Source organism: Coregonus clupeaformis, chromosome 21 (genome assembly GCF_020615455.1).
Source record: "Coregonus clupeaformis isolate EN_2021a chromosome 21, ASM2061545v1, whole genome shotgun sequence".
Taxonomy (NCBI): Eukaryota; Metazoa; Chordata; class Actinopteri; order Salmoniformes; family Salmonidae; genus Coregonus; species Coregonus clupeaformis.
This window is the reverse complement of record NC_059212.1, coordinates 44,737,618-44,751,488: the sequence shown is the minus strand read 5'-3', so window position 1 is coordinate 44,751,488 and position 13,871 is coordinate 44,737,618. Positions and strand designations below refer to the sequence as shown.

The 13,871-nt window shown below is 46.8% G+C and overlaps 1 protein-coding gene across 1 annotated transcript in view; it reads right to left on the bottom strand.

The window, feature by feature from the left end:
* Positions 1-13,871, bottom strand: part of LOC121535702 (receptor-type tyrosine-protein phosphatase mu-like) — a 427,462-nt gene that overhangs the window by 57,155 nt on the left and 356,436 nt on the right. Inside the window, exons 23-26 of the mRNA XM_045205919.1 lie at positions 13,225-13,233; positions 8,980-9,067; positions 5,958-6,034; positions 820-856 (exon numbers count right to left, since the gene is read on the bottom strand). Coding sequence (XP_045061854.1) covers positions 820-856; positions 5,958-6,034; positions 8,980-9,067; positions 13,225-13,233 — 211 coding nt within the window. The remainder of the gene's footprint in view (positions 1-819; positions 857-5,957; positions 6,035-8,979; positions 9,068-13,224; positions 13,234-13,871) is intronic.

Genomic DNA, 13,871 nt, shown 5'->3' with positions numbered 1-13,871 from the left:
GCCCAACTGAAATCTTATCAGAAACATGTTGGGTCATTTTACTATCTATTTCCTTATTACCGGTCACACTGATTTAATTTGGACATTCTGCACAGAAAATCGTTAAAACATTTATTTTTAGTTATTGCATTTTCTCCCCGGTCCCTAAACCTCTTTGCCCTGCCAAAGCAGCAGAGATGACACAGAAATCTTTACCGATGTCAACTAGATTGAAGCATTAATTCTATGGATTTATGACATTATTCTGGAGAGTAAAGGTTTACTTAGTCTTCTGGGGCAACATATAATGACAGAAGAGAAGCTGCATGTATCTAATTATAGACAAGTTGACTAACAAATAGCCTACCCACATGTCGGAAATTACAAGCAGAAACATATCTAAATCAGGCAACAAAAAAATATCCTGCATCCTCTGTCAAGAAATCGTTCCACCGTCTCTGACTGTACTGTACAGCGCATAGTTAGCGGGTCGGGTGCAGGCCTCAGATGTGTACTTTATCACAGGTGATTGCAGATGTGTTATTATTAGCAATTGTGGGCGGGAGCGGGTGAACAAACAGCTGAACCGTGCAACATTAGCACACGACAGTGTGTGTGTGTGTGTGTGTGTGTGTGTGTGTGTGTGTGTGTGTGTGTGTGTGTCAGTGCAGCCAGTGCTAGCAGGTCTGAGAATGTAAACAGAGCAAATATAAAGAGGCTGAGATGTGTGAGAGATGTCTGAGCACACCTGCATAACCTCACCGATAGCCTTAACAAATCATCCACTCATTCACACACACACACGCGTACACACACACAGTTCATAATTTCCATTCCTACCTTGGGTAGCGATGTAATGGTTCGGCCTGTGGTAGCCCTGAAAACAAAGAAGAATATTAAAATCCACAGCCATAGAACACAAAGAGGTATTCATAATCATTCATTCAGAAGTGTAACATATTTGTCAGGAGACTGTTTGAGAATAGGGTTGTTGTCAGTCAGTCAATATAAAGAAATCAACCCTAATGCAGAGACTAATGCACGCACACACACACTTAAGCACGAACACACACACACACACACCACCAAACACCCACATCTCCCATCAACCCTCCAAAGTGTTGATAATCCCCAGATCCAGCAAGCTACACTGATCTCCACAATAGAGTTTCTAGTCCCAGAGATTACGTTAATCTAACATAATCCCTCAAATTTTATTTGTCCCATTCCTCGTCTTCCCTCAGGAGAGACAACAGGAAACAAAACATTAGATTGAAAGACTTATCTTTCTCTCACTCATCCTCCCTTCCCTCTCCTCACCATCTCATTCATCCTCAGCTGGGCCTAGTTCTGATTCTCTTCTCCCTCTCTCTTCTCCCTCTCCCTCTCTCTCTCTCTCTTCTTCCTCTCTCTTCTCTTATCCCTCTCCCCTCTCTCTCTTCTTCCTCTCTCTTCTCTTCTCCCTCTCCCCTCTCTCTTATCCCTCTCCCATCTCACTCTCTCTTCTCCCTCTACTCTCTCTCTTCTCTCTCTCTTCTCCCTCTCTCTTCTCCCTCTCCCCTCTCTCTTCTCTCTTTCTCTTCTCCCTCTCTCTTCTCCCTCTCCCATCTCTCTTCTCCCTCTCCTCTCTCCCTCTTACCTCTCTCTTCTCCGTCTATTTTCTCTTCTCCCGCTTCCCCCTCTTTCTTCTCCCTCTCCTCTCTCTCTTCTCCATCTCTCTTCTCCTTCTCCCCTCTCTCTTCTCTCTCTCTCTTCTCCCTCTCTCCCCTCTCTCTTCTCCCTCTCTCCCCTCTCTCTTCTCCCTCTCTCTTCTCCCTCTCCACTCTCTCTTCTCCCTCTCTCTTCTCCCTCTCCCCTCTCTCTTCTCCCTCTCTCTTCTCCCTCTCCCCTCTCTCTTCTCCCTCTCCTCTCTCTCTTTTCACTCTCTCTTCTCCCGCTTCCCCCTCTTTCTTCTCCCTCTCCTATCTCTTTTCTCCATATCTCTTCTCCTTCTCCCCCTCTCTCTTCTCCCTCTCTCTTCTCTCTCTTCTCCCTCTCCCCTCTCTCTTCTCACTCTCTCTTCTCTCTCACCTTCCTCTACTCTCTCTCTTCTCCCTTTCCCCTCCCTCTACTGTCTCTCTTCTCCCTCTCTCTCCCCTCTCTCTTCTATCTCTCCCCTCTCTCTTCTCCCTCTCCCCTCTCTCTTCTCACTCTCTCTTCTCCCTCTCCCCTCTCTCTTCTCCCTCTCCCCTCTCTCTTCTCACTCTCTCTTCTCTATCTCCCCTCTCTCTTCTCCCTCTCCCATCTCTCTTCTCCCTCTCCCCTCTCTCTTCTCTCTCTTCTCCCTCTCTCTTCTTCCTCTCCTATCTCTCTTCTCCTCTCTCTCTTCTCCCTCTCCCCTCTCTCTTCTCCCTCTCTCTTCTCCCTCTCTCTTCTCCCTCTCCCTTCTCCCTCTCTCTTCTCCCTCTCCCCTCTCTCTTCTCCCTCTCCCCCTCTCTCTCCCTCTCCCCTCTCTCTTCTCCCTCTCCCCCTCTCTCTCTTCTCCATCTCTCTTCTCCCTCTCCCCTCTCTCTTCTCCCTCTCTATCTTCTCCCTCTCCCTTCTCCCTCTCCCCTCTCTCTTCACCCTCTCCCCTCTCTCATCTCTCTTCTCCCTCCCTTCTCCCTCTCCTCTTCTCCCTCTCCCCTCTCTCTTCTCCCTCTCTCTTCTCCCTCTCTCTTCTCCCTCTCCCCTCTCTCATCTCTCTTCTCCCTCTCCCCTCTCTCTTCTCCCTCTCCCCTCTCTCTTCTCCCTCTCCCCTCTCTCTTCTCCCTCTCTCTTCTCCCTCTCTCTTCTCCCTCTCCCCCTCTCTCTTCTCCCTCTCTATCTTCTCCCTCTCCCTTCTCCCTCTCATTTTACATTTACATTTTAGTCATTTAGCAGACGCTCTTATCCAGAGCGACTTACAGTTAGTGAGTGCATACATTTTTATACTGGAATCGAACCCACAACCATGGCGTTGCAAACGCCATGCTCTACCAACTGAGCTACATCCCTGCCGGCCATTCCCTCCCCTACCCTGGACGACGCTGGGCCAATTGTGCGCCGCCCCATGGGTCTCCCGGTCGCGGCCGGCTACGACAGAGCCTGGATTCGAACCAGGATCTCTAGTGGCACAGCTAGCACTGCGATGCAGTGCCTTAGACACTCCCTTCTCCCTCTCCCCGCTCTCTTCTCCCTCTCTCTTCTCCCTCTCCCCACTCTCTTCTCCCTCTCCTCTCTCCCTCTTACCTCTCTCTTCTCCCTCTATTTTCTCCTCTCCTGCTTCCCCCTCTTTCTTCTCCCTCTCCTCTCTCTCTTCTCCATCTCTCTTCTCCTTCTCCCCCTCTCTCTTCTCCATGTATCTTCTCCCTCTTCTCCCTCTCCTCTCTCTCTTCTCCCTCTCCCCTCTCTCTTCTCCCTCTCCCCTCTCCCTTCTCCCTCTCCTCTCTCTCTTCTCCATCTCTCTTCTCCTTCTCCCCCTCTCTCTTCTCCCTGTCTCTTCTCTCTCTTCTCCCTCTCCCCTCTCTCTTCTCCCTCTCCCCTCTCCCTTCTCCCTCTCCCCTCTCTCTTCTCCCTCTCTCTTCTCCCTCTCCCCTCTCTCATCTCTCTTCTCCCTCTCCCCTCTCTCATCTCTCTTCTCCCTCTCCCCTCTCTCTTCTCCCTGTCTCTTCTCTCTCTTCTCCCTCTCCCCTCTCTCTTCTCCCTCTCCCCTCTCCCTTCTCCCTCTCCCCTCTCTCTTCTCCCTCTCTCTTCTCCCTCTCCCCTCTCTCATCTCTCTTCTCCCTCTCCCCTCTCTCATCTCTCTTCTCCCTCTCCACTCTCTCTTACCTCTCTCTTCTCCCTCTATTTTCTCTCCTCCCTCTCCCCCCTCTTTCATCTCCCTCTCCTCTCTCTCTTCTCCTTCTCCCTCTCTCTTCTCCCTCTCCCCCCTCTTTCTTCACCCTCTTCCCTCTATCTTCAGCTAGGCCTAGTACTGATTGCTCCCCCCCACCACTTCAGCTGGGCCTGAGTGTGTTTTCAAATGTAACAATCAAACAAATGGGTTAATGTGAATGTGGAAAGTAATCGTTATAGGAATGATTTTGAAGAAGGAAGGGCCAGAATCAGGTAATGTGTGTATGTTTGTGTTTGCATGTGTGGCAAGAGTTATTTTCCACTCCTGTTCTACCCTGCTTACTCCCATGACTTATTCATATGTTCCTGAATGCTAATCACTGGTATATTAACCCAAGTGGAGATGTTCTATACAGAAGAGTTGATTAAGCAGGACAGGCCTGGAGATGGGTTAGAAAGGCTTTCAGAGAGCACAAACACGGATATATTCTTATCTGATAATGGCCCACTAGCTGCTAATGTGAGTCTCCAGACACACACAGACACACACACACACACACACACACACACACACACACACACACACACACACACACACACAGACACACACTCTCCCTCTTCTCCACAGCACTCTCCTGTCCTCATAATGGACTTAAACTGAATGGTGTTGGAGAGGTAAATCATTTAACACACTGCATTTGCCGGTGGCCCACCTTGCATTATCAATTTACATTTGGAAGTGTCAGGGTGCGTGTGAGTGTGAGCACCTGGCATTATGAATGTACGTATTTTCTCGTAAGGAGAAAACCACTTAAGGAGTCAGGTAGTTAGATCAGTCATTCAGCTACAAGAGGCCAGTCACTAATACATCACACCTTATTTCTAACACTTGCTATTCTCAGGGAATGGTTTCAAAGCAGGAACCTCAACATAGCCTATTCTTAGTCAATAGTCTTGATGGTGGAAAACTGCTTTGCTTCAGTCAGTCGACTATGTCCTGTCATTACTCCCTATGATGTGTCATAGGTTCACTATGTCCTGTCATTACTCCCTATGATGTGTCATAGGTTCACTATGTCCTGTCATTACTCCCTATGATGTGTCACAGGTTCACTATGTCCTGTCATTACTCCCTATGATGTGTCACAGGTTCACTATGTCCTGTCATTACTCCCTATGATGTGTCACAGGTTCACTATGTCCTGTCATTACTCCCTATGATGTGTCATAGGTTCACTATGTCCTGTCATTACTCCCTATGATGTGTCACAGGTTCACTATGTCCTGTCATTACTCCCTATGATGTGTCATAGGTTAAGACTATTTGTCTGCTCTCTCGCTCTGCTTTAATGCCCATTCGTACCTACTAGCACTGAGTTTGCCGATAACTACTTTGTTGAGGGAAAATGTACTTGTTACGATTGTGATATGTGGTTGTCTCACCTAGCTATCTTCAGATAAATACACTAGCTGTAAGTGGCTCTGGATAGGAGCGTCTGCTAAATGACTAACATGTCAAACTGTGACCAAACCCCATAACCTCAGTTTCCCCCCCATCAACCAATCAGCCTTCTCCGTACCAAACAGTTCCTGATTCTGATTCCCACAAACATCTCTTATTCAAATAAGAAGACATCCGACTTTACATGAGGGCAAACGTGTGTGTGTCCTGAAGGTCCCCCATGACGCCGAGAGCATCGGAGGCAGCAACCGTTGTGTCCTTGTAGCCGGCTGGTGTGTGTGTGTGTGTGTGTGTGTGTGTGAGTGTAGCCGGCTAGTGTGTGTGTGTGTATGTGAGTGTAGCCGGCTAGTGTGTGTGTGTGTGTGTGTGTGTGTGTGTGTGTAGCCGGCTAGTGTGTGTGTGTGTGTGTGTAGCCGGCTGGTGTGTGTGTGTGTGTGTGTGTGTGTGTGTGTGTGTGTGTGTGTGTGTGTGTGTGTGTGTGTGTGTGTGTGTGTGTGTGTAGCCGGCTGGTGTGTGTGTGTGTGTGTGTGTGTGTGTGTGTGTGTGTGTGTGTGTGTGTGTGAGTGCAGCTAGTGTGTGTGTGTGTGTGTGTGTGTGTGTGTGTGTGTAGCCAGCTAGTGTGTGTGTGTGTGTGTGTGTGTGTGTGTGTGTGTGTGTGTAGCCGGCTGGTGTGTGTACTTACATCAACGTAATTTGCATTAATGTAATCAGAGTTCTGCTCTCCCTCCAGGGGCTGAAGTCTGACTCGGGAGTGATCATCTGGAACAGAGGGAGGAGAGGACAGGGGGAAGAGAGGAGGAGAGGACAGGGGGAAGAGAGGAGGAGAGGGAGGAGAGGGAGGAGAGGACAGGGGGAAGAGAGGAGGAGAGGGAGGAGAGGGAGGAGAGGACAGGGGGAAGAGAGGAGGAGAGGGAGGAGAGGGAGGAGAGGACAGGGGGAAGAGAGGAGTAGAGGGAGGAGAGGAGGAGAGGGAGGAGAGGAGGAGAGGGAGGAGAGGGAGGAGAGGGAGGAGAGGAGGAGAGGAGGAGAGGAGGAGAGGGAGGAGAGGGAGGAGAGGGGGAGAGGGAGGAGAGGGAGGAGAGGGAGGAGAGGGAGGAGAGGAGGAGAGGGAGGGAGAGGGAGGAGAGGGAGGAGAGGAGGAGAGGGAGGAGAGGAGGAGAGGGAGGAGAGGACAGGGGGAAGAGAGGAGTAGAGGGAGGAGAGGAGGAGAGGGAGGAGAGGAGGAGAGGGAGGAGAGGAGGAGAGGGAGGAGAGGGAGGAGAGGGAGGAGAGGAGGAGGGAGGAGAGGAGGAGAGGGAGGAGAGGACAGGGGGAAGAGAGGAGGAGAGGGAGGAGAGGAGGAGAGGGAGGAGAGGAGGAGAGGGAGGAGAGGAGGAGAGGGAGGAGAGGGCAGGGGGAAGAGAGGAGTGAGGGAGGAGAGGAGGAGAGGGAGGAGAGGAGGAGAGGGAAGAGAGGAGGAGAGGGAGGAGAGGGAGGAGAGGGAGGAGAGGAGGAGAGGGAGGAGAGGAGGAGAGGGAGGAGAGGGAGGAGAGGAGGAGAGGGAGGAGAGGAGGAGAGGGAGGAGAGGAGAGGGGGAAGAGAGGAAGAGAGGGTGGAGAGAAACCAGCTCAGAATGAATCACATTAACCAGGGGGGGAGGAGAAGGAAAGGGAGAGAGAGGAGGTGAGAGGAAGCATCGTTACGGTCATTACAGTCCCACAGCAGACCTATTGCAGGGAAGGGATGGAGAGGTCAACAATGAAAGCCTAAGCTGTGTTCAAATAAATACTGGCTTTATCAAACTAAAAGGATATTACCATTCCACTTCTGACCCACATAGTGTATTTTTCATTGGCGTAATGCTAGACGTCATTCTGTTGACTGATAACAGCAGAGTCAAGCAGAGGCCTTAGACCAGACAGAGAAATTAGAATGGCACATATAATATACAGTTGAAGTCGGTAGTTTACATACACCCTAGCCAAATACATTTAAACTCTGTTTTTCACAATTCCTGATATTTAATCCTAGTAAAAATGCCCTGTCTTAGGTCAGTTAGGATCACCACTTTATTTTAAGAATGTGAAATGTCAGAATAATAGTAGAGAGAATGATTTATTTCAGCTTTTATTTCTTTCATCACATTCCCAGTGGGTCAGAAGTTTACATACACTCAATTAGTATTTGGTAGCATTGCCTTTAAATTGTTTAACTTGGGTCAAACGTTTCGGGTAGCCTTCCACAAGCTTCCCACAATAAGTTGGGTGAATTTTGGCCCATTCCTCCTGACAGAGCTGGTGTAACTGAGTCAGGTTGGTGGCCTCCTTGCTCGCAACACGCTTTTCAGTTCTGCCCACACATTCTCTATAGGATTGAGGTCAGGGCTTTGTGATGGCCACTCCAATACCTTGACTTTGTTGTCCTTAAGCCATTTTGCCACAACTTTGGAAGTATGATTGGTGTCATTGTCCATTTGGAAGACCCATTTGCGACCAAGCTTTAACTTCCTGACTGATGTCTTGAGATGTTGCTTCAATATATCCACATAATGTTCTTTCCTCATGATGCCATCTATTTTGTGAAGTGCACCAGTCCCTCCTGCAGCAAAGCACCCCCACAGCATGATGCTGCCACCCCCATGCTTCACGGTTGGGATGGTGTTCTTCAGCTTGCAAGTTCCCCCTTTTCCTCCAAACATAACGACGGTCATTATGGCCAAACAGTTCTATTTTTGTTTCATCAGACCAGAGGACATTTCTCCAAAAAGTATGATCTTTGTCCCCATGTGCAGTTGCAAACCGTAGTCTGGCTTTTTTATGGCGGTTTTGGAGCAGTGACTTCTTCTTTGCTGAGAGGCCTTTCAGGTTATGTCGATATAGGACTCGTTTTACTGTGGATATAGATACTTTTGTACCTGTTTCCTCCAGCATCTTCACAAGGTCCTTTGCTGTTGTTCTGGGATTGATTTGCACTTTTCACACCAAAGTACGTTCATCTCTAGGAGACAGAATGCGTCTCCTTCCTGAGCGGTATGGCGGCTGCGTGGTCCCATGGTGTTTATACTTGCGTGCTATTGTTTGTACAGATGGACGTGGTACCTTCAGGCGTTTGGAAATTGCTCCCAAGGATGAACCAGACTTTTGGAGGTCTACAATTTGTTTTCTGAGGTCTTGGCTGATTTATTTTGATTTTCCCATGATGTCAAGCAAAGAGGCACTGAGTTTGAAGGTAGGCTTCGAAATACATCCACAGGTACACCTCCAATTGACTCAAATGATGTCAATTAGCCTATCAGAAGGTTCTAAAGCCATGACATCATTTTCTGGAATTTTCCAAGCTGTTTAAAGGCACAGTCAACTTAGTGTATGGAAACATCTGACCCACTGGAATTGTGATACAGTGAATTATAAGTGAAATAATCTGTCTGTAAACAATTGTTGGAAAAATTACTTGTGTCATGCACAAAGTAGATGTCCTAACCGACTTGCCAAAAGTATAGTTTGTTAACAAGAAATGTGTGGAGTGGTTGAAAAATGAGTTTTAATGATTCCAACCTAAGTGTATGTAAACTTCCGACTTCAACTGTAGATTAATATTGATCAGAGAGGAGCTAGAGAGATCAGTCTATATAATATAGATTAATATTAATCAAGAGAGGAGCTAGAGAGATCAGTCTATATCATATAGATTAATATTGAGCAGAGGAGATCATGCTTTATACACACATGCAATGATGTTCCCATATCGGTTCTTCATGCGGTTCTCATCTTTCTTAGCGGAGTCCCATGGAGCGGACTGTCCCTCAAAGAAGCTCTGAAGGGAGAGGGAGAGAAGAACAGAGGGAGAGAGAGAAGAGAGGGAGGGAGAGAACAGAGGGAGGGAGAGAAGAGAGGGAGGGAGAGAACAGAGGGCGAGAGAGAACAGAGGGAGAGAGAGAAGAGAGGGAGGGAGAGAACAGAGGGAGGGAGAGAAGAGAGGGAGAGAGAGAAGAACAGAAGAGACAGACATGAAATGTGGTGTCATGTGTCAACTCTTTAAATGATAACACCAAGTTAAAGGTCAAAATATTATCTGTCGGCTCCTAAAAAGGAAATATTGGAAAGACAGAAAAAAGAGAGAACGCAAGACAGAAAGGAGAGAGAAGAGAGAGAGAGTAGAGAGAGAGAGAAGAGAGAGAGAGAGAGGGGGAGAGAGAGAGAGACAGAGAGGGGGAGAGAGAGAGAGAGAGAGAGAGACAGAGAGAGGGGGGGTTGTATCCACATCATTATCAGACATGAGAAGGCAGTGCGAGGAGGAAGGTTCTTGGGGAATCATGTCAAACAGAGAGCCCATTAGGAAGTAGCACAGCGTATGTCATGCTGAAATAGTTCCGCCAGCAAAACTCTGCAACAGCAGCCGAAAACAAGAGCCCTTGTCTGTCTGTCTGTCTACCTCTCAGTGTGTCTGTCTGTCTGTCTGTCTGTCTGTCTGTCTGTCTGTCTGTCTACCTCTCAGCCTGTCTGTCTGTCTAACTACCTCTCAGCCTGTCTGTCTGTCTGTCTACCTCTCAGCCTGTCTGTCTGTCTGTCTGTCTGTCTGTCTGTCTGTCTGTCTGTCTGTCTACCTCTCAGCCTGTCTGTCTGTCTGTCTGTCTGTCTGTCTGTCTGTCTATCCCTCCCTTCTCTGTCTGGACTCATTCAGCCCAGCTCAGGGAGCTCAGGGAGAATAAAGCCTCATCTTCAGATCAGATCCACAGCACTCAGATTATTGGCTCATGAAATATGGATATCTCTCTCTCTCTCTGTGGGGATATCTCCATACTGATCCCATACCAGGCACAATTAAGACAAATTATCAAAATACACCAGCCTCACTGCCGTTCACAGGGGGGTTGGTGTGTGTGTCAGTCTTGGTGTGTGTGTGTGTGTGTGTGTGTGTTGGCTCCAAGGCAGCAGATTGCTCTATACAAACCCAAGTTATTGTTCATTTTTTAGTAATCAACTCGGCTTATCAGACAATTACACCCCAATACATTTCCATTACAAACCCAGCCACGTAACAGCATTTAAATATAGACTCAAGGAAATCTGGAAGAGCAATTCAGAATAATGCCAATGATGAACAATCAACATCCAGGCTTCTTTGAGAGGAAAGCTTTCCCTCTATTCATGTATTTTAAACCCAGAGACACTCTGTTAGCTAGAGAATAAAATTGAGATTGAGAGTCCTGATCAATCATCGATGTTGCAGCGTCTCAGATGGTTCCAGCCGTCTCTAGCTATACGCGGGCCGACCGACCGACGCCGTTTGTCTTAAAAGATGGAAGCATTTTCCTTTCATAGAGACAGGCGGGGCAGCGAGAGAGGGGCACTAGGCAGACAGGCAGAGAGCGACAAACGTCTACAAGGACATACTTCAACACATTAAAGTCCTGAGGATTAGTCGTTTAGCATTTCTGTCTCTCTCTGAGACTGAGTCCCAAATGGCACCCCTATTCCCTATATAGTGCACTACTTTTGACCAGGGATCTATGGGGACCTAGTGCACTAAATAGGCCATAGGGTGTCATTTGGGACGCTCCCCCTCTCTCTCTCTCTGAGAAACAGCTTCAATATGGCACAAATATGTCCCTGTCTTCATGGGGCCAGTCAAACCAAGATAGATATGTGTCTTCTAGGAGGGAGATTTCCTCACAGCGGTGCATCTTGGGACAGGAGGGGAGAGAGGACATGATGATAGCAGCCCAATGTCATCCTCCCTGTCTGTCATTGTCACTCTAAATTATAAAGGGTATAATATCCATATAATGCTAGTGTACAAAACATTAGGAACACCTGCTCTTTCCATGACATAGACTGACCAGGTGAATCCAGGTGAAAGATATGACCCCTTATTGATGTCACTTGTTAAATCCACTTCAATCAGTGTAGATGAAGGGGAGGAGACAGGTTAAATAAGGATTTTTAAGCCTTGAGACAATTGAGACATGGATTGTGTATGTGTGCCATTCAGAGGGTGAATGGGCAAGACAAAATATTTAAGTGCCTTTGAACGGGGTATGGTAGTAGGTGCCAGGCGCACCGGTTTGAGTCAAGAACTGCAACGCTGCTGGGTTTTTCACGCTCAACAGTTTCCCTGTGTGTATCAAGAATGATCCACCACCCCAAAGGACATCCAGCCAATTTGACACAACTGGGGGAAGCATTAGAGTCAACATGGAGCCAGCATCCCTGTGGAACGCTTTCTCTCAGACAGTTTCAAAGACTTTCCTCAATCCCCTTTTTTTATTTGACTATAGCCCAGCATGACAAAGACACGGTAGTCAATATTCATAGAGAGAGGGAGAGAGAATATGGAGGGCAGACAGAGTATTTAGAAACAGCACGAAAAGTAGAATTAACAGGAAAACTCAACATCAAAATGAAGCTAGTGTTTCTGCCACTAGTCTAGTTGTCTTTCTCTCTTTCTTTAGGGAGGAGGTTATTACCACCGCAGTCATATTCTACTTTTTAATTGCAAGTCTATTTACAATACCCCATCCCCAACTTAGTCTTACTTCCTGCTCCTGTCTGTGTCTGTGTGAGTAATCATAACAGTGATTAGGTCCCAAATGACACACTAGTCCTTATATACCGCACTATTTACCGACTAGAAAAGTAGTGCGCCGTAAAAGGGGAATAGGGTGTAATTTGGGACGTGTGAATACTAACACTTTAAAACACACACTCATTATGTGGAGGCCACAGTCAAGTGACAACAGAACAGCAGTATGGTTACTAGGGGGATGTATGGGTACGGTTACAGCGCTAAGAAAGAATAAAGAGGAGAGAGAGAAGAGGAATAATTTAGTGACTTTCCCCTCGTATTAATTAATCATTCCCAACTTGAGGGAAGGAAAGGAGACTCATTCAAGTTGACGAGAATTCAATTTGTTGGGGGTTTTCCGATGAGCTGCAAAAAAAACAAAAAAAAACTAGTATATATCATTATTCCAGTGGAGAGGATTCTTCTAAACATATGGAGCACTCTTTTTCCAGATAAAAAAAAATAGTATTATTAAGGAAAAGGGAAAAAACTAACAAATACAAAGTAAAATTATCAAGATGGTTCTGTTGGGTTAGTCTGTGGTGAACGTGGCCCTGGTAAAATGGTTCGGTTGGGTTAGTCTGTGGTGAACGTGGCCCTGGTAAAAATGGTTCTGTTGGGTTCTTCTGGGGTCTCCTTAAGAACCTCCCTGAGAACCGCTACAGTGAACCTATTGTCCCGAAGAGGGCCGACGGACTGTGACGCGTGCAGAACACCTTGGGCATGCAATACTCACTCTGTCACAGTTCGTATCAAACAAAGACTCTATGAAGCATTGTATAAAGCATACATAGTGACAGAGTTACTTCACAAGGAAGCAGCATTCACTGACCAGTGTCATGCATGCAACATACCAGCTGACATATGCTGTAGGACCGGTTTTCCAGATTTATATTAAGACTACTCCTGGATTTTAAAAAATTATGTTAAATTCAGATTCTATTGAAAGTGCTTTTCAGTCCTTGGACTAGGTTTAATCTGAGTCTGGGAAACCTGCCCATAGTGGTGTATAACATCTGATATAATGTAACATTCAGAAGGTGTTTGGTTTTGTTTCAGGGCAGGTTATGTATGGCTATGTCAGGTTATGTCAGCTGCCATAAGGCTTGAAGATGCTTTTGGTCAAACTTGAACAAATTGGTATTTTTCCATGAGTATGTATGCGTTACAAATGCTTTACAAAGCATTATAAATGTTGCGTAGAGTACTGTACATCTCAATGTCTTGAGACAAAGGGTCCCCCAAAAAGAAAGGTTTCACAGTCACGTGACCTAACGTGGGAAATCCTCTTTCATCTATTTCATCATTGCAACACAGCTTCATTCTGCCCTTCACAATGCAAACAACTTTAACTTCTCCACATGTCTAAAGAATAATCACAAATAAACCAAAAAATATTATCTTACCTCGTTGATCTGATCCAAAGTTAAACGTATAGATGAACGTAAGAAGGCATGGATCGGAGAGAGACACATTACGGTGTAAGTGAACAGTTTAGATAGATAAGATGCACTGGCCTCCAAAATCTCATGAAAAAAAATTGACAAGGGCATTTTCACCTGACAGATTGATATATATATACGAACATAAATATGAAGACAGTATTGGAACAAGAACATAGAAAATGAATCGCTCATTGCCAAGTGACAATGTTGTCGTCCTCTACTCTCCACTCCTCTCCGTCCTGCAGGTCTGAACTGATAGAATAGACCAGGTAGAGGAAGACAGAGTAGCGGTCCTCCGTAGCTCAGCTGGTAGAGCACGGCGCTTGTAACGCCAAGGGTAGTGGGTTCGATCCCCGGGACCACCCATATGTAAAAATGTATGCGCACATGACTGTAAGTCTCTTTGGATAAAAGCGTCTGCTAAATGGCATATTATTATTATTATTACTATTATAGATTAAGGTGGGGTGCGGGGAATCAATCAGTAACTCTCTCTCTGACTGTCTGATGGTAATAGCAGTAAGGTGGTGCGGGGAATCAATCAGTAACTCTCTCTCTGACTGTCTGATGGTAATAGCAGTAAGGTGGTGGTGGGGATCAATCAGTAA